At 35.2% G+C, this 21,884-nt stretch overlaps 1 protein-coding gene across 3 annotated transcripts; it reads right to left on the bottom strand.

Moving 5' to 3' along the window:
• Window positions 1-1,946: 1,946 nt before the first annotated feature.
• On the bottom strand, window positions 1,947-21,734 carry LOC128159444 (germinal-center associated nuclear protein-like). Of its 3 annotated transcripts, none has more exons than XM_052822544.1 (30): window positions 21,630-21,734; window positions 18,212-18,953; window positions 17,367-18,068; window positions 17,065-17,136; window positions 16,651-16,767; window positions 16,121-16,329; window positions 15,694-15,862; window positions 15,277-15,477; window positions 15,053-15,142; window positions 14,516-14,655; window positions 14,289-14,354; window positions 13,306-13,455; window positions 12,706-12,974; window positions 12,114-12,263; window positions 11,544-11,610; window positions 11,194-11,391; window positions 10,981-11,083; window positions 10,755-10,888; window positions 9,908-10,068; window positions 9,228-9,380; window positions 8,386-8,927; window positions 7,795-7,961; window positions 7,211-7,390; window positions 6,499-6,753; window positions 5,856-6,017; window positions 5,327-5,450; window positions 4,911-5,109; window positions 4,362-4,533; window positions 3,200-3,302; window positions 1,947-2,913 (listed from the first exon to the last, which is right to left on the bottom strand). In XM_052822544.1, the coding sequence occupies exons 2-30, from the start codon at window positions 18,933-18,935 to the stop codon at window positions 2,378-2,380; spliced, it is 6,315 nt and encodes a 2,104-aa protein (XP_052678504.1). In that variant the 5' UTR covers window positions 18,936-18,953; window positions 21,630-21,734; the 3' UTR covers window positions 1,947-2,377. The 3 variants fall into 3 exon arrangements, with proteins under 3 accessions (XP_052678504.1, XP_052678501.1, XP_052678505.1); XM_052822541.1 differs by having other exon boundaries at window positions 21,584-21,716; XM_052822545.1 differs by having other exon boundaries at window positions 17,376-18,068; window positions 21,584-21,716.
• Window positions 21,735-21,884: the final 150 nt, after the last annotated feature.

Below are 21,884 nucleotides of genomic sequence, written 5' to 3'. Positions count from 1 at the left end.
GGTATTTTTCATTTTTACTCGTATTAACTGAATTATAATTTATACTTTGTTTGCATGTAAAAGGTCACTTAGAGCTTTATGGACTCAAATTTAGACCTGTGTGTATTTGTTACCCCAATATGGTTTTTTTTCCTTGCCAGCAGAGTACACGTACATTGTAGCTATTGGCGACTTTTATTCCAGTTCATTTAATTTTCGAATCTACACACCCTGCATAATATAAACAAAATTGGAGAATTCTGTAGCTGATTCCACGTAACCCTATCTTTTTTATCTGTATTTCTTGTCAAATAGTTCTCAGGAATTTATGTGTCATAGGGAATAAGATTAAAAGATAAATCAGAATTGTTTATAAACCACTCTCCCGTGGAATCAATGGCTTAGTTTTTTTTAAAAGCATAAGAATATAGTGTGTTGGTATACTATCAATAATTTTGGAAACATATAAAACCAACACGTATGTAGTGCATAAATTTTCTCTCCTGTTACTTCAGCTGAAAATATCGCACCATTATAACATAGTAACGCCATTAAAACTCAATCATCTCTTCTGTTCTAATATTATAAACATTCATATACTGACAGAGGGTTATCCGTTAGAAAAAGAAGGCCAAAAATATTCCGTTTACATAATCATTATATTAAAGAGGTCAATTAAAATGTAGGTGCAAAAACGTAGGTAAATAAAGTTCCGTGTGACCTGTTTGTTTATGTAGCATTTTAGTACATGTATATACTGTGCGTGTATAACTGCATGATACTTTCCATTAAAAATTGTAGGAATTGTAGCTTTTATCAATACACAGCGCTAAAAAGAAGACAAAAGAAACAAAAAAACGACCCTTAAACAAAATTCAAACAAAAAGCATAAATAAATAAATAAATTAATAAAGACATTTGACCTTTAACTATTATGTAATGATAAATTATGACATATCCTGCAATTTAGCAATCTTAAAACATTTTGTCATAAAAGAGCAATTTTTGATAGTGTATAGAACCATAATTTTATTTGCATTATAATTCCCTTGATATACATGTATAATGTATTAAACTCATTTAAGTCGCATTTTATTTTTAGATAGTGTATAAAACCATCATTTTATTCGCATTTTACTCACGTTTGTTTATTTCTTTTCTTTTGTTTTACGGATTTTGGAGTTTGGGTGTATGCTAACTTCATTTTAATAAACATGCTTCATCTCTTTTGTTGTGTTTTGTTAAATTCATGTTTAGAATTCAAATGTAATATGAGTATTGGTCATTTGTTTGATGGTGGTTAGATAAACACAAATTTTAAAATGGATGTGCTATTAGATTCACATGTGAATAACTTCTTTGGCCAAAAATATTGTGTTCTCAATGACACCTTCAAAGAGCCTCACTGTACATTACATGGGCTATTGATGTCAAGTACACTCTGAAACAGAGGCCTTTTAACAGTATTAGTGAACAGTCTATACATGTATTTCTGGAATATTTGAGTTATAACTATATATAAAGCTTAAAATATAAATTACCTTGCACATTATGCTCTCTTAATTTACATGTAAATGATCTCTCTGATAAACCAAACACATTTCAAAGGAAAAGAATGATATACCATAAACAAATTACATGTGAATGCTCTCTTCAATTACACTTGGGAATCAAATAGATCAAAATACTAGTACTTGTTTTAAAACTAAACATTTCCAAAAAAAAAACAAGTTCATTTTTATCAAAATTAATATTTAAGAACTGTTTTTAAGTTTAAAAATTACATGTAACTGCTCTCTTTCATAGCTATCATTCAGGAATCAAGCTTATCAACACACTGTGAGAAAGCTTTAATAATACAATTTTACGTGCAAATGCTCTCTTTAATATAACCTATCCAACTGAAGTAGGATTTGGTTTTTAGATGAGAATGGTCGCTTTACCGGTAATAACAATCAAAAATCCAATTGAAAATAAATTCATTTAATGTTTTTTTACCACAATGATATCACTGCCAAATAGGCATGTTTACAGAGGATAAATGTCCTTGGTGGTATCCTTTCATGTAAACAATACATGTACCTGTATATTGGGTTTGCAGCTGTGCTACTTGAGCCACAGCAGTCAAGCAAATCCATTCAAATTGAGTATTTACCATAAACCAATCAGTGGCTGAATTAAATGCCCTTCTACTTGGAGCTTTAACTGAGCTGTCAACACCAATTTGTGTCTCCAGAAACTAACTGAGCACAGTAATTGGTTCACAGGGAGCTATTAATTTTGATTAATGCAGTGACAAGCTCCCATGTAAATAATTAAAATTACAGGTAAATGGTAACCTTTACATTTCACATGTAGCAATTTTGGTGCATGTGTAATGATTTGTACTGTATATGTATCAGACGCCCGTCTGCATCCACCTCTGGAGTTGTAACTCAAACACATCACTGGCCCTCCTCTCTGACTTAAGATTCTCCTCTAGCTGGACAAACTGTTCAGAGACCCGAGGCTGGCCCAGTGTCTTGTCCAGATTATAAGGTCCATAGTTCCAAACACTGGCCTCTGTCTTATAGAATGATTCCTGAATGGTATTCTGGGAAATCTTACTCTCTTCCTGTTCATAATCGTATACACTCCACGTAGGAATATTTGTGATGTCCGGGATATTTGTTTTATTCAAGTTTGAACCGTTCACTAAACTCTCAAGGTATTTCTCAAATTGTTTAGATTTCAGTTTTTCTTCTTCAATTGTTGTTGACAGGAGAGTAGATGTCTGTGTGGCATCATGCACTGCCTTTGGTAACAGGTCCAAAGATGCCGACTTTTCTTTAGATCTGACATTTGTATTCTTTTGTCTGCTATTTGAGAGGCTTTCTTTCTGTGAACACTTTCTTGCTGCAGCTCTCTGAAATGTTGTTTCCAAAGACACAGTTTCTGCAGAATAAGAAAAATGCAATTATTCAATGTATAAATAATTCCTAAATTCAGGTACAGAGCTCTTTGCTCCTTGGAATATGCAAACAGTTGTGTTACAGATGTCCAAGATGGAGATACTTTCCAACATAAAGATATATATCATAACATCTCTAGATAGAAAGTTTAAATGGATGACTGACAAATATCAAGTCATCCTATGGAATCAATTGATATAAAAAGGGAGACACACACATGAGCATTATTTCTATGAGTACCGGTACTTCATGTTTTAGTTCCAACCAACCTTCTCTATCTTGGTCATTTTCCAGATAGCGCCACTCTGAAGGAGGATCAAAGGCCAAGGGGGCCTCCTTGTCATACGCCAGCACCAACTCATCCATCCCTGTCTGTTAAACAGTCAAAAATTATACAGCATTTTTATATAAATAAATAAATTAAAGTAAACACATTTTATGGTCATCAGTAAAGACATTTTCATACAACTTTCTATGAATTTCCTGAAGAAGGAAAAAGATAGAGGAAAAACATCAGATTGTACATTCAAAATTTGTAGAGTTTTTACACTGAATAATACATAATAACATCATTTTTAACACTTAGAGGTAAATCTGATGGTTTATTTGTTGACTACTCAGTCTCCTTCACTGTTTTGGACATGCTACACTTTTTTTCACAGATCTAATAGATTATCTATTCTATAGACTGAAAAATATGTTTGCATGAAAAATGGTGTTAAAGCATATATGTAGAAGATCTCTCATGATTTGTGATGATATATGATTTTTATCCGACAAGTTGCATGTTTTCTACCCCTGAGCCTTGGCCAGGGGATAGGAAACACACAACGAGTTGGATAAGAATCATATACCATCACAAATCATTAGAGATTCTTCTTATCACGTTTCACCACGTCTTTTGTTTAACTTCAATTTTTTCTATAAAAATTATAATAGTGAGCCACACAACACATTTGCTACAAGACGTCAAAACTTTACGCACAGAAAATAGATCCTTAAAGATAAACAAACAAAATTTCTTTTTTCAAGCATACTTTTATCAATTAGTGGAAAAAAAATAAAACAGCATTAAATGTTTCACATTTACTACTGTACACTTTCAAACTGAGTTGTTTTGCTACCTATTCATTCTACATCAATCATCCCCCTGAAACTATGGTAGTTTTTAATTGTGACGTCACGTGGCGCAAGAACACACAGTGGAATATCAAAAATTTATCCCATGAGTGATATCCAACGTATATTGAGAAAAACATGTGATAAATAGCAATTCTTGCCATTGGTACTTTATACAACTTCATAAACTTAATAACAGTATGTATCATATTAAAAATCACGAAGTACCTCAATTGTCACATCACTTGCATAAATTTGTTCATAGACTTAATTACAGTATTATCATTGATCATATTAAAAATCAAGAAGTACCTCTGAGTTAGGATCCATGAAGTCAGCTTCAGTAATCTTAAACTCTACACAGGCCATAATGAGGTCAGTCCATGGCATGTTGATGTAGGTCGGGTCACAGCGACTGACTCCGGTACAAAGGTCACAGGTGTCCTCAAAGTCCCGACGAGTTCGATGTAGAAGAACTCGAATTCTGAAATATGGGCCAAACTTATGTTTTACACATTCTAAATAAAATGTCATTTCATTATTTGCTAAATGTTAACTCAAAATTATTTCCACAACTGAACTGGAAGATGTAATACCAAGTTGATGAACTGTTAAATTGTATGTAAAAGGACAATTTTGAATAAATACTGAGAAATAGGTGAAGAAACACAGTGTCAGCAAAAGTCATCAAATATTCAAATCTAAATTTATTTGATCATCAACCCAAGATGATTTGAAAGTTAATACTGGGTTTCCACTTATTCTAATTATAGCCTTCTAAGTTTCACAGAATAAATTGAAAGGTTTAGAGGGACCAGAATCTTACAGATTGCCTATCCTCTCCCTCTTCTTCAAACCTACTTTGATGCCAAATCCACAGAATTGGAAGGTGAGAATCCGTCGACGATTCGCTGTACATAAGCCCAGACATCCTGACAAACTGTCGACCAATCATCTTTCTCCTCCTGACTGTACGTAAAGCTGGGGAGCTGAAGGTCGGCCAGAAGGTCAGAGACCATTGTCAAGTGTTGGTCAGTGTTCCAGTACAGGGGAGGCAAATCTTGAAAACAGAGACGATAAATTGAAACAATAACATACATCAATTAAATGTTTTCAGTGGGTTTTTGCAAGTTAAGGCAAAAAATTAAATTTAGCCCCAAGGCAGTTTTCTTTTCTAAATATATGTACTTGTGCATCAAAAAAAGAGTTCTTATATCAAAATTTTCCAATATTTTTTTTCTAGAAATTAACCATGAATGTTCACAATCTGAACTAACCATGCCTTCTTGAATGAGTAAATTCACTGACTGGCCAGGAGTGATTGGACAGCTTTGGCGACGTGAGCACTTGTTGTAAATGGACAATGCCAGCATTGTATAGAGATATCATTGTGTTTGGATCCTGTAGAACAAACAGAAATCAGAACAATTATAAAAAAAAAAACATGTAGACGTGATATGATAAAGTTTGCTTTGATAAGAGTTCACTATTGAATGAAATCACTGAAACTATACTACCAATAAATTTATTTTTCCAAAAATGTAAACTGAGGAAGCACTACAGTTTACTGTGGCTTCATCAGCATTTGTTGAATACCAATTTTTGTGGATTTTGTTGTTAAGTAGATCCAAATTAAATGTTTAGCAAAGTATAGCTTCTAATCAGACATTGTATTGATAGGATCACTGTCCACTAATTCACATAGTTTGACAGTTTCATGTTAAAACTGATAAAATCATTTGATTCAGGAAAATTGTTTCCACAAATATTAATTGAACCACAGTACAACGTGAAACGACTCGTTACCTGGTGCAGGTAACCCTGAAGTTTGCGCTGTTTGAGGTTATACAACACTCTGCTGTAGAAGTGTTCCTGTAGGAAGTCTTCCACCACAGACCTACAGTACTGAGTCTGGAGACCCGGGGTCCCAGGGAACTGTTCTGCCAACCATCTCACTCTGTCTGAAAGCTAAACATAACACTGGCGGTTAGTCTCATCTAAGATAACACAGATAGTTAGTCTCATCTAATAAAACACAGACAGTTAGTTAGAAAAATAAATTCCACTTTAGTTAAGAATTTTCTTTTAAATATATCATAGAATTCTTTTTTCAATTATTTCTTAAAATCCTATATGTTTGCACCACCATTTAACATAAAAGTTTCAATGAATTTATTTTCATATAAATTTTTCAATTCACAATCCAATTATTAAAGGTATCAAAGTAATGCATTTTTATTTTAAGCCCCAATTAGCAAAATTTATAGCTTGGTGAAAGAATACATATATATAGAGAACTCGCTATAGTTATTATCACGAATTCGTTTTACGGAAATAACGAATTATGGATATAACAAAGTAAATCCATTGGTCCTTTGGACTTCGCTATAACCGAGTTTTACTGTAATTAGATCCACTGATATAAAGCTCTCCTTCCCTTCCATCTTACCTTTTCTGTAACCTCTGGGTCATTGACCTCCACACCCTCTGGTAAATCTTCATCATACTCTATAACATACAATGTCATGCAACTGATCAGCTTCTCGGCCACCAAATCATCAATGTTCAGACATCTCTGCACAAAGTTCTCATCTACATTTTCATTGGCTGGAACAGGACATATCACAACCAATGGTAGCGAAGGACAGATAGGCTTGCTTCGTAAGAGTCCTTCAAGTCTCCTTTTCTCATCTTCCCACAGACTCTGGTAATGAGATTATAATTCTCAAATGAATAAAGTAAACGTTATGAACAACATAATAATATCTAATAAAGGCTTGACAATAATTTAATTTTGGTATTGTTGGAAGCAAAGATACATGTAAAATTATTTATACAGCTATTATTTTTAGCCTTTAATAGCTTTGTCTAAATCCAAGTCAATTCTTTACATTCATTTACAGCCTAAAATTTCATTCTTTACGAAAATTAATGCAACAAACTGAAAATAAAATAACTAGTATAAAGCACCCCTCCCATGTAATAAAACATATAATATCTCTAAATTCTTACTACTTTTCAATGCTGATCAATTTTACATTAAAGAGGCTATATCATGAGTGATGATGTTAAACAGATTGAGAGGAGTCAAGCATTAAGTAAAGAGCCCCCTACCATTCCACACTTTGCTTAAAACCAAGGTCATTTAATAATCAACATACCCACTCTGGGTCCTCACTGATTGCTGGAGGCAGGACAAAAAAGAGAGCTGAGGCCCCATGCAGGCTGCCTGTAATGTCACTGATAGCTATATTTCCCTCCAGGAGCCTCACACAGACCCCCAGAGAGCCTTGTAGAGAGTTTAGGGTCACTGGTACTTTGTACAAACTTAACAGCTCATTCTACAAGAAAGAGAAGAAACCATTTCAAGAGCTATATACATCATCTGATTAAAGACAACATATAAAAGATCACATGTGAACTTCTTTTTTTCATTCTTCTTTTGGATTTTTATATTTCTATCTGGTTCAAAGTTTATAGCAAAGATAACATTATATTTATAAATGTCAATTTCAAACTCATGTACATTATATACAGATTACATTCAACTGCAGAGAAAATATGAAGACAGACACCAAACTAAAAATCAAAACATCCTAAAATGTCATTGAGTAAAATGTACCTACTATAACATTTCTTTCAAAGGAAAATCAAAACTGCACAGGTACAATGGTAACAGCTTTTTTTTTAAGGAACATAAACTGAATGCCGCTCTTACCCATGAATTAAGGCATGTTTTCAGTACCTGTACAGAGGAGAGCTGTTGAGACGTGGTCGTCCCTCGGTGGAACTTGGCCTTGAGCCACTTGGTGAGCTGCTGGAGACCTTGACCTTGATGCTGGGTCTGGATAAGGTCAGGGTCCGGTAGAGAAATCACCAGCTTCCAGAAAATGTTACCACAGCTTGGATCTCCTAATAACAAAGGAAAAAACAGAGCTAATACTAGTACATCATTGTACATAAAAAGTTAAAATTCATTATAAACCATACAATCTTAATCATGTACAATATATACTTTGAAATTCAGAAAAATTTACATTTGGCTCATGCATATGGATCTCAAAGAAAAAGAAATGTGAATAGTGCAATCCCTTCCTAATTTAAATCAACAAAATTTTTATAAAAGAAGACACAAAGAATAGGTATTACTTATAAGTATATATTCAATAACCATCATTATCACGTAAGTGGAACTACAAATTGTGGTTTCTATGGTTACATGTGGCTTTCTGAGAACCCCTTCATACCAAATCTATCAGAAATATTGCTCTCTTTACAACTTTGAATATTTGTAACACTGGTAAATATTAAAATATTATCACAAACTCGGACCCACTTTTAATAGCCTCTTTGTTTTGAAGCAAAAGTTGATGCCCAACTAGCGACCCAACATCCAAAGGTTTCCAAGCTTTTTGCCGACACAGATTTCTGTAGATCTCGTGTGCCGTTAGCACTTTTTCCTCGGCTTCCAATCGCTTCACATACTCCACTGGCGACTCCAGCGACAGTTTGGTGGTCTGGGTCACATAGAACCCTTCTTCCTGAATCTCCTCTCTCCTCCCGTCTGGAATCAGAGCCTCTACCTGCTGTGCTGGGTCCATCATGGCACTGGATGAAGGAAAATCCAGCATGGAGCGCTTGAACTTGACGCGAGCACAGTGCTGAGCTTTCCACATCTGGAAAAAGCGGCCCGCTCTCTTGACCTTGACACAATGTTCCTGGTCGGCCAATCGCTGCAGTCGCTCTACCACATCTTTTTGGTAAAATTCTTCAGAGAGAGAGTGGGTCATGTCCAGTACAGAGGTATTTAATATTGCCATTGCAACTTCTGCAGAACACCTTTCAATTCTTTGTCTCTTCAATTCAGCTTGAACTTCCCTGTATTTTAAAAATATCTAATTAAATCAAGTTTTTTCATAAATCACATTTCATACATCACACAAGCACCTTGCATTAACTATTTTACTTCTAATGAATAAAAATAAACCCTCTTCCTAACATTAATAGGAGATGGTTATAGCTTTTATCACGAGAAACATCAAGTGTGTTTGTTTGAACACTGAATCAAAATAACAAGATGTTTGAAATATGTAACAATGGAACCTTTTTTTGACTTAAAAGTTTATTCATCAAACTAATAAAGGACAAACTTCTTAATTAATAAAACAGACAGCTTGCCTGAACTCTTCATTGGCTGAGTTGAGGGTTTCCTCATTCAGGACCTCCTTGAGAATCTCACTGGTTATCTGAACTGCTGCAGCGTTGCGTGCTTGGGCTTCCCTCTCTGCCTTTTGCTGCTCCTGTAGGGTTTTCACTGCATCTGCATACTCCCTTATAAAAAATATAGCAAATCTAGCTCAATTCAAAAACTGGCAATTGTGTATAAAGTAAGAGAATTACACATTTTTTTTTATCATTATGATAATTGTATAGGTAAGCTAAGGTGTTGACTTCAAAATTTTATACAGGATATGGGAATTGCCCAAAACCTACAGAGCTTTAAATCAGTACTCAATTTTTATGATAGAAATTCTTTTGCCAGATGGTTCATCAAACAATTTTTTAAGTGAATCAAGTGAATTCATGTTTTGCTCATATTATGACCCTACATCTCTTTCTGAACTCATTTGTAAGAGTTGCATGAGCATCCATAATAGTGATTTGTTTTCTGAAATAACAATATAATTTGTTTGAGAGAATAAAAATTTTTCTAACCTTAATTTCTTAGTGTAAACAATATCAATCAATAAATGTGTACTGTGTGCAAAACTAAAACTAAACTAGAGTCCATTTAAGAGTTTCTAAGCCTGGTAGCAAAAATCTTCTCCAACAAAAATACTTATATAAGTATTACTTACAACACAAACTTGGTGACAACTTCAGTTGAGATGGAATTGTACACAGACAGGGAGAAATCCATTAATGGGTCCACCATGTCACGCTTCACTTCCTGTCCAATCTCCAGACAAAGGCCATCAATCACCTCCCAGAATAATAGCTTCGCCTCCTCCTTGACTCCCTGAAACAAAACCAATATCATGTAGATTACTGATAAATACTGTGGAATCATTTTTATTCGTGGGGGTCAATGTTTGTGGATAGCCAAAGTTTTCCTGGTTTGCGGGGAAGTAATTTCATTGGTAGAGTAATCGGGATAATTTTGATAAATATTAATTAAATGATTGTGTAAACGTTCGTTGGGATGTAAATTTGTGGGCAAGTGTTAACCACAAAAGCCCTTAACATTGGTCCCCCACGAACAATGATGATTCCACAGTATATGCAAATGTTAATCTGATAGAAGTATGATGCTAAATGAGGCTTAAATGTACCAGTTGATTAAACTAAGATGGTTTTGATTTCACTTGGCATATAACCAAAGCGTTTTACCAATCATTTACCATACATTAATGGTATCTTGTTTTCAGCTACATCCAATAAAACAGAACACTTTGAATAAACATGAAATTGAACCACAACCATAAAATGTATCAACATGAAAATGAGAAAAAGCAAAAAAATACGATTCATAGGGAATGCCATGGCAAGAAAATCATGGCCCACTTACCGGTAAATAAAGCTCCCCACTACAAACCTACATGTAAGTATGAAGTCTTGTCAAACTGTCTCTAGAACTTTCTTTGTAAAAGCATAGCAGAATCAAATTTGCAAAAGGACAAAGCAAAACAATCAAAACATCAGTACCTCTAATGAGAAAGCGACTTTGGGTTTGCATTCAGCTGGGGGTTGGGGGGTCACCACTCTTGCAGTGGAAACAGGTGCGTGGTCAGTCTCTGGTCTGATACTTTTTGGTTCTTTCCTTGGAGAATCCACTAGATCTACCGACCAAACAAAAATTGTTAGAACATCCTTCATCAACATATTAAGACCACAAATACCACAAACGTTTGAAATGCAATCATTCTATTACCTGAAGCCTTAGCTATAATCTGGCCAATAAACCTGCCATTCTCATCAAAGCTATTTTCTGGTTTTGGTGGTGAAAACACAGGCAGTGGACCCCCATTTATAGCCTATGAAATAAGAACATGGTTAACACTAAGGGAAATCTGAATGCTTTGGCTATTACCAATAAACACAGTATTTTCAACATGTTTGGTTTACATAAGTATCACATTATTACCTCCCCAATTGAAGAATTTCGTTTCTGCTCAATAAGGGCTGATCTACGTGGGCACCAGTTTTCCTCTGGGTCGATGAATGCCCCCCTGTCCAGAGTGACGCAATTATCCACTGTGGTCAGTCCAAAGAATTGACAGAATTGGGCAGCCTCATTCTGATCATCAAATCCCAGTGTCCTGACCAAGTCTTCCAGTGGAAGCTATACAATAAATATAAATAAGGGAATTGTACACACACTCCAAAAGTTCTGACAATTACAACAGTGGAATCATTCAAATTCGTGGAGACCAGTTTTCTTGGATCATGGGTATTTAATATCATTATTTACCTAACTGCCCACAAGAGACCTACCTGTACACCTTTTCTATAAGCCTTTATCAGGATCTGTAATGCTTTCTTTCTGACTTGAGTAAAGTATCTGCAAGTTCAACCATGGATAATGATTTCTTTAAAATAGAAATCGCTTTTGCATGTGGATGCATTTTTTTTTTTAAAACAATGATAAAGATAAAGATATTTCTAAATACATGTATTTCTAAATATAAAATTTTCCCGAAAGAAGGAATACACATAAAAATACGTAGCAGTCATATTTTCCATTTTCTGGGGTTTATGGGTTTTTTTTAGGTTTGCATTATTGTACTCTTATGAGTCAAATACACAGAAATAAGTGGCACTAAAATTTTTTGTATCTATTCAGTTAGAGATGATGTATTTTTTGAATTGCCCAAAATCAAATTAAACCATAGAGGCAAAAATTCTGTAACTTGACTGATTTGAATTTTCACATAAAAAGGCTGATGTGATAAATAAATATAAATGTAACTGTTGTAATAAAATAAATGTAACTGTTGTGATAAGATAAATGTAATGGTTGTGATGACATAAATGTAACATGAGTTTCAGAATGTCATTATTTACCTGTGCATGATACAGGCACACAGGAAAGATCCACCCTTGACCAGTCGGAAAAAGCGAACATAGTTGTTACTGTTCAGGGCCGCGTACACCTGTAGCGCGTAATTAATGTAGATCGTGTTTCGTACGTCTGGTCGTAGCTGCTGTGTCTCTCTACAAAACAGTCATGACATACATATTAAGTTGAAGATTTCACATTAGTTGCATCACTTTCAAGAAAAAATAATTCTTTCATGGTTCTTGGGAAGATATTAAGAAATACATAGTCAATGATAATCGTTGAACACACAATAAAAGGAGACAAAGGACATTTTGTTGTTAGTACCCAGATATCAAAATAGGTTACTCTATCTTTAATCCCTGCAGGAATCAGTCACCAGAGAGATAACAAACTGTAAAGTTAACTTTTAGAGATTTACATGTACATGTCCTGGAAGATATCTATAAGCTTAGATATCAAGAATTGCATACTGCACATGTATGAGAAAGAAACTGGGGATATGATTTGATCACATTTTATTAAGTCAAAGAACATAGTTGGATTAGGCAACAGGCACTGCCTTGATCCAGGACTGGGATCTGCATTTGAACCTACCTTAGGATGTCTCCTTGGTTGAGATTCATTAAGACCATGTAACACCTCATCTCTGCCTCATTGGGACAGAACTCCTGCTTCTTCTCCAGGTCCGAGTAGTTCTCCTTCAGCGTCTGTAGGCACTTTGTCATGTTCTCGTTGTTGATTTTGTCGTCAAACGAATGCATATCCTCTTCACAGAGTCGCTCCGCACAGAAGATGTGGAAGCGGACACACTTTTCCAGCAGAGCTGTGCTCTCTGTATTACAAAACTGTTGCTGGGTGATCTCCTGTAAAGGGCAGGCTCAGATGTGTATGTCGTATAAAAAATTATATAATCAAACACTGCTGAAGTCATGTATTTTCAATGTATCTTTTTACATTGTACTCCTCATGAAAAATATGCTATTATGCATTCTTTTGCCATGTAATACATGTGCGTCAACCAATAAAACATCTTCAGGTAGATAAGCGTGTGCATTTAATCATGTAAAGTGTAACACAACAAGAATTATTCAACATTGGTAATACAAAACTACAAAATACAGAACCAACATGGTCAAACATTATCGATCCGGAATTCTGGTCAAAACTATAATATTACAGATATGGTACAGTTACCTTCCGAATGCCTCGAGTCCTATTCCACAAGAAATCGAACCAATCGCCCCATTTTCCGTCCTCCCCACGGTCAGCGATCTTGCTCAGTAAGTAGGTCATCGTTAAGGTGAGGGTGGGGAGAGTCCTCAGTTCATACGGCAGGGGTTCCTCCTGTTGATCAAATGTACAAAACATGTACTAGTTATGTCTACAACTATATTGCAGAAAACTGTACAAGACAATTAGCATTAAAGGGGCATGGTCACGATTTTGGTCAAATTATATTTTTCTGTTTTTATTATTCACAATGCTTTATGAATGCATTTCAAATGATCAAATGAAATTTGGGTGCCCGTCGATGAGTTTTAAGCAAGATACAGGGCTCACAATTCTTCGTCATGTAAACAAGGCTCGTGCCCTGTTTTTGTTTACATAGGTTCAATATACCAGTAAAAAATCTTTTTCAAGATGATTTGTCTATAATCCCATTCTTTTTAAGCATAAATAAACAGTTCCTAACGATTAACACATTCATTTTAGGTCTAAAACTGGAATTTTCACTTCAACATTCAAAATGTAAACAAAAGCTTTGTTTACATAGCGAGGAATTGTAAGCTCTGTAACTCGCTTATAACTCAACAAATGGCACTCAAATTTTGGCAGCCTATTAAAAATACCTCACTGAAGCAATATAAACATTAAAATCGAAAAAATAATTTTTGACCAAAATTGTGACCATGTCCCTTTAAAATTGAAATAATATAATACAATACTTGTAAGAGTATTAAGAACCTCAGTTCTATAGGAAAATAAAACTTGTCACTGAAAATTAGGGCTGAAAATATTAAATTAGCCTGTCCTTTGATCAAAATGCATTGATTTTGTCTTCCATTTAGAAATATGTAAACTGTATTAATATTAGAGTTAATATATAACCATACTCAGTGTGGATTATAATAATTATGTTGATGATGTCACTACAAACTAATGAAGTTCAAACTAACCTGATCCGCTGATGATCGACTATACTCCTTCACTGCCAAGAAATGGTTAACTTGTGGATTGCCAGTCTGCAAAAATTCATTGGAGACACCAATAAGTTTTAAAGTATTTGCAAAATACCATTTGAAAGGCTTGATGTGTAGAGAGTTTTCTACAGTGAAATAAAATTTAAAACTTCTGTTGTAAGGCTCTAGCTTTCACCCTGTGACCTTGCCCCCCTGCGACCTACCCCCTCAGTGCCCTGAAGGACTTCGTAGTTATGAAGCCTTCGTTTCTCCTCTCGGTCATAACGCTCTTTCTCGGGACACATGTCCGTACAGCTCCCTACAAAGGCTTTGGCCGTGGCTAAGTCTGCCTGCTTTTTAGAACCTGTAATAAAAATAAAGAGTGTTCTTGTTCTCAAAAAGCGACTAATAATGATACTCCATGTATTGTGTGGGGTCACCTAAAAATTGTTTCATTTTCAATTAACCCATTTGCAAGTTTAAGTACTAATGAAAGAATTCTGGAATTTTCTTTTTCAAGTCATAAAGTACTTTATCATTAGGTATTGCCAATTTAATTTGATGAACGTATTAACATACATTTACTTGCATTTACATGTTTGATGAAAAATATAATATTCTCTGAAACTTTCTTGTTTTAACAAGAAACAAAAGATTAAACTGATATTTGTACCATTATGTATACATGTTTATGCACTAATATATTGCCTTTCTACCTTTCTGATGTATTGATCTGGTCAATAAAACTTGTCTTGACTTACCATGCCTGTTAACTTTGTCCCGTAGATTGAGGATATGCAGTTTATCTGAATTACTTCTAGCAGTGGCGTTCTTCAGAGTAGTAATGGAAGCTGTAACAAACAATTATTTCATTAATAAATATTTCTAAAAACAAGATACCTGTATATATAAATGAACAAACATAAATAAATGTTTAATTCAGGTTAAAATTTCATTCTTCCTTGTTATTTCCTAACATTCTTACCTTGGTCTACTTTTGTTACCATGGCTATGCTTGACCCTGATGTGCTGGGCACAGGGCTGGAGTGACGTGCCCCTCGTTCAGTGGACTGTGATGGTTGAACTTTGACCTCCTGCTGGGGCTGACTGAGGTCACCTGTGCCTGACATGCTGGCTAGTTCGTCATCCACCTCATTTCTTCTCCATTTGTACTGTCGTGTTGTATCTACAGTACAAACATGTTTAACAGGGATTGTGATTAGCAATAGTCAATGTAAATCAATTATTTAAACTATCCATAAAAGATTGTCAAAATAGGAAGTAGGGAATAAAAGAAGTCTGGACACTGGAATCATGAGGCTGTATTATTTTTTATATAATAAACATTGGCCACAATATGTTACACAAATTTTATTTCATGCATATTACGTAACTGACTAACCTTGGGCCTGTCTTTTGATTGGTCCAGCGGTTTGGCCCGTAGCATCTTCTGCTGAGGATTTTCTTGCCTGGACTTTCCCAGCAGGTGAGTAAGAGCTCCAAAATAGCTCCATTCTCTTCTCTCCTTTCATGATAACTGCTCCTTTTCTTTTGGCTTCTAAAGCTGACTCCTAGAAAAATCAACAACATGACACATGAGAACCGAACTAACAAATGGTGTCCTGTTTTTATTCATTACTGAGATTTCCTTTACATTTCTTTCCAGATGAAATGTTTTTAATGTTATATGATTAAGTCTAAGAAAGTGAACATATTTTTAAGTCTTTATTTGAACCATCTATTGATCGGGTAAATCCGTTGAAGGATTCTGGTTCATTTTTAATCAATAAATCACAATTAATTAAATACATGTAACTGTAATGACTTACATGGGTTTTGAAATGAATGGTAGCCATTCCTCTCTCTGGTTTTGGGAAAACTCTGGCGACCTCCCCAAATTTACTGAAATGCTGTCGAAGCTTCTGGCTGTTGTTGAATCGAGGCGGGACATTCTTACAGATCAAGGCGACCCTGTCTTTGTCATCTGCCACTGAATGTCTCCTCATCGTGGTGGTCCTTTTTGCTTGGTTTTCATCCTCTATATGAACAAAAAATAGATTCTTAATTGCATAACTGCACAAACATACAACACTTTTACATACATGTATTAATGAGGAATATTTATTCGTTTTCAATATATTTGTATTAAGAGCAATTCATTGCAGCTAAAGTTATATCCTTTTTCATGCGGTCGATGCACCTTAACACCATGCTAGAATATTCCAGTACATTAATTTAATGATATAGTCTACAACTATTGAAGACTACACCACACTTCTTGAGCTTATACCATACAAAGACAAAAATCTTCAAAACAAAAACAAAAATTATTTAAATGATATAGTTCGGGTTAATTTACCTGTTCCGTCGCTGGACTTGCGTTTGATTTTGCGGGCTTCCTCTCCATCTGTGGTCCGTTTCCAGACCCTGTTCTGTGAGCCAGCGATGGCCTTGCCAAACAAGACCTGCGAAGCACCTAGAATCAAACATCCTAAATATCATCACAGATAATTTCATAACGTAATGGATTACGGTAAATTCTTACAGAATATGTCCTCTTCTTTTTCATTTCTAATTAATATGTCAGTAGTTGTTGTTTGACTATAAAATAACCAGTGCTAAAGAGTTTGGATTTTTTGTTTCTTGAATATCAAACATTTTACTTAAAATACATCATCTACAATATGAAATATTATTAATATACATCTAAAATTATTCAGCAGGTTAATGAAAAAACTCTTTGACAAAAACCACTAATTTCCACATGTTTTACCTTGTCTCTGCCCTGAGTAAGCTTCCTCATGGAACAACGTCTTCTTAGATTTTGTGGTTGATGTTTCACAACCTTGGTAAATGAAACATCAGATGAATTTACTGAATTAAATAAACTGTTTGAGATGCAAGTACATTTCATTTTTTTTTTTCAACAAAAAATGTTGCCATAGTGTAATGTAGTATGATACAGACAGTAATAAAAAAGCAAATTTTCAAGACTCTCATTTCAATCTTATTTATGTTTAAACTTTTCATGTGTGTACTTCTATCATTTCTTGTCAATAAATGACTTTGACTTACTGTCATTACCAGCTGTGGACTGTATTGCTTTGGAAGCAGAAGTTCTCAGTATGAACTTGGAGGCTGGAGGAACCAATCCCACTATCTCCCCTGTTCCGTTATCCTTTGATCCCTGGTTCAGCTCATCTTGACCAAATCCTGTTTGCCCACCCATTCTGGATGCCCCTCCTTCATTTGATGCACTCGAGGACTCCAGTTTACCAAACATTTGGGAGCCTTTTCCAAACAGACCAGAACTACTACCGGTAGACCCTTTTGCCCCAAACTTCTGGCCAACTTCATCCGCCTGTGTTAAAGATTTAAACTCTGAGGATGTTGATTGGGTAGGTCCACCAAATGATCCTCTTTCTTTGGGAGGATCTCCACTTAATATTCCACTGGGTGCTGACGGCACTCCGCCAAAAGGGGCATTTCCTGTTCCTGTAACAGCCCCAAAGGCAGAAAATCCTGGAGTTGTTGAGTTTCCATACCCAATGGATGTGGATGTTCCAAATGCAGTTTTGGCACTAGCTGAAACAGAGCTGACTGCACCACTTCCAGCTGTTGATGATGAAAACACATTGCCTTGTCCAAAGAATGCAGGAGTGGGTTGGGAGTTTAGGGAGTTCACAGCATTTCCTGATGAAGACATCTGTATACTTTTACTGCCTTGCTTATTTGTGGCTCCAAATGTTGCACCTGTCCCAAATGATGATGCACCACCTTCAATAGATAAAAAAAAAGAAATGCAAAAAAGTGTTATGTAATACAATGAATAGGAATAGCTATCATGATTCTCTCTCAGCTGAAAGGAGGATTTTAAGAAAATAACTGGAACTAAATATAGCAGTCCTCTTATTTCTAACCTGTTGATGGACCAAAGCCTCCATTTGCTCCAAATCCAGATGAGGAAGTGCTGAGTGTTGTTCCAAAGCTACCCCCAGTTTGAGTTGTAGAACTAAATCCTACCGACTTCCCAAAAGCAGGCAGATTACTAGATACACTTGAAACAGAGCCAGATCCAAAAGCTCCAGCTGTTGTTGGCATGGAAAAGGTTGTCCCAAAGCCTCCACTTGATGATAGCACTGAGGATCCTTGTCCAAATCCACTTGTTCCAAATCCACCACTTGGAGTTGATCCAGAAAATCCACCTCCAAACCCACCACTACCTGATCCAGCATTGCTTGTTCCAAATCCAGTATTTACCGTAGTTGTTCCAAAGGCAGAACTTCCACCAAAACCCCCAGCTCCAGACTGGAATCCAGTCCCTGTGATACTTCCTCCAAACCCTCCAGATGACATCCCAAAACCACTGCTTGTTGATCCAGCTCCAAAGCTTCTACTGCTATCAGTAGATCCAAATGCAGATGAAACAGACCCAAAAGCATTTGATCCTGTTGGTGCTCCAAACACTGCTGATCCTGATCCTAATGATGGATTCCCAGGACTTCCAAAGGTTGTCCCAGAGCTTTGACCAAAGGGAGAAGCAAGTGATGATGTCCCACCGAATACCTGCTGGGACTGGTTTGACGTTTGTGCACCAAATGATGACCCAAATGGGGATGAGGAGCTCCCAAATGGATTTGACATTGTATGCTTTTAATGTTCCTATAAAAAATATATAGATTTTGAAGGTACAATGCAAATTATTTAGTGATGAATTAGTTGATAAAGCATTTTCTACACAATATAAGAGTTCCCTGACATGTGTCTACAAAGCCTTCTAACACTAAGCAGATGATTTAATAGCAGTATGGAAACATAGGTAATCACAGATTACAAAGCTCACCGAGACGAGACATCACCCTTATGAGACTTCACCTTTAAGAGACCACCTTTATCATATTAAATGAAAATCATACTTTATGATCTTGGATATTCATGGATTCTGTTTTGACACAATATCGTATATCATCTGTTAAAAAATTGTATGAAAATCATATGTTCATTTGTTAATCAATACAATAATATAACATTAAATATTGCATCCTATCATATTTACAACATATATCATATAATACAATAAAATACCATAATAAACAATGATGAGATATGATATTGTAACGTATGATATGACATTGTATTGTGTTATACATTATTGTATTTGATCAAATAATACAATATCATTATATATAAAACAATATAGTATTATATTACAATATCATATTACATAATACATCATAACATTGAAACATATGATATTATATTGTATAATATAGTATGGTATTGTATGATACTGTATCATTTTTAATACATAATATGATATTGTATCATATGATACAATATAATTTGATACAACATTGTATCATATCAAATGATACAATATTATGTGATAAAGTAAAAAATTATATAATCAGGATACAATATTATATTTTGCAATATCTTATGTAATAGTATCATGTGATAAAATAATAAATTAATTACAATATAATATTATACAATATTGTATCATAATATACAATACTATACATAACGATATCATGATACAATATCATATCATAAAATATCAAAAAAATTGATACAATATCATATAGTATCAAATAACTTTTTATAATATTACATATGATATTATATTGTTTCATACCAAACAATACTATATCATAGGAATCATGTTATATCATTTATCAACAAACACATACACATCTATCTATCGAGCAGGTTTGAGTGAGGTAGGAGATTTCTTTAGCATCCTTGATAATGGAGATCGGGCTCTGCATCTGAAGCAACATCTGCGTTTCATTTATAATATAGTTAAATCAACTATGCAAGCTATCATCTATAAAACATGTGACCTGTTCCAAAAAAACTAAACCTCATCCAGCATCCGAAACCTATAGCTCAGATTCAGCACTCAAGCCTGTCTGGTGCATCAGTATCAAAAGACACACCATCCATGCAAGTTTGGTGAAGTACAGACCTGCAGTAACTTAGATATCATCATCAGAGGGCACTAGCAATTTAAACCTTAACCTGCTCCAGCATCCGCAACCTATGGCTCAGATTCAACATCCATGCCTGTCAGGTGCATCTGTATCATAAGACACACCATCCGTTCAAGTTTGGTGAAGTTAGGACCTGTAATAACTAAGATATATTTTTTAGCATCCTTGATAATGGAGATCAAGCTCTGCATCTGAAGCTTCCTCTGTGATTCATTCATTCTGCAGTTTAATCAACTATGCAAGTTTGAAATAGTACTATTATCTATTAAACATGTAACCTGTTCCAAAAAACTTAACCATATCCAGCATCTGAAACCTATGGCACAGATTCAGCATTCAAGCCTGTCTGGTGCATCAGTATCATAAGACGCACCATCCATGGAAGTCTGGTGAAGTAAGGACAAGTAGTAACTAAGATATAATCATCAGAGGGTACCTGCAACAAAAACTTTAACCTGCTCCAAAAACCTTAACCTCCTCCAGCATCCGAAATCTATAGCTCAGATTCAGCACTCAAGCCTGTCTGGTGCATCAGTATCAAAAGACACACCATCCATGCAAGTTTGGTGAAGTACAGACCTGCAGTAACTTAGATATTGCTATCAAAGGGCACCTGCAACAAAAACTTTAATCTGCTCCAAAAACCTTAACCTCCTCCAGCATCTGAAACCTAGAGCTCAGATTCAGCATCCAAGTCTTTCAAGTCCATAAGTAGGTCCAGATGCATCATCCATGCAAGTTTGGTGAAGATAGGACAAGTAATAGCTTAGATACAGGACCTGCAACAAAAACTTTAACCAGGTCCGGACGCCGACGCCGAGGGTATAGCATAAGCTCCCCCTGACTTCGTCTCGGTGAGCTAAAAATAACATTTATGAAGAAAAATCCAAATGATTTTCTATATGACCTGGAGCTAGACCTGCAGCTCAGATTTGGGACCTATAGCATGGGCACTGGAAGTTATTGTAGATTCATTGTATGTTCCTTCTTTTTTTAATACAATATATTTACAATAACTTCCAGTTCCCTTTGAATGTAGGGGCAATCCAACGACCCAAGTTAAGAAACAATCAATAGTCTAGCATTGGCATCCATATATTGCCCATATTACTGCACTTCGTTCTCATGGTGTTTACAACCGGTCAAACATCACATCATTTAAAGACTGTATGTAAAACCTGTTCATAGCCTAGTTGAATTAGTTTACTGTTAAAGTAAATTCGGACGTAGTTTCACCATGATTTTAATTCACCTATTTTGTTATTCGAGAAAAAATAATTGTACTTTTTCGTGTACCTTTTAATTAATAATCACACAATTGATCTTTCCTGGCCATTCATACCTATCTAATGAAACACTTTGCTAAAGCCGTAAAAGCGTTCAAAGTCTTCGTCTTCATGGTCTTTCATGTGCAAAATCGTAAAATAAAAACTTCCGCCAAATTAATGAAAGTTCCGCAGCAAATGTCTGACAAAGATATGGTCAAGATTAAAATCAAATAGCTATAACTAAACTCTAAACAAATAACTTGAATTTCCTTTGATCTAAGAAAATAGGCCTAATAAAAGCAGCCAAATAAATTTTAAACTTTAAATTC

Source organism: Crassostrea angulata, chromosome 8 (assembly GCF_025612915.1).
Source record: "Crassostrea angulata isolate pt1a10 chromosome 8, ASM2561291v2, whole genome shotgun sequence".
NCBI lineage: Eukaryota > Metazoa > Mollusca > Bivalvia > Ostreida > Ostreidae > Magallana > Magallana angulata.
Note: the sequence above shows the minus strand (reverse complement) of the source record. Positions and strands in the feature narration are given on the sequence as shown.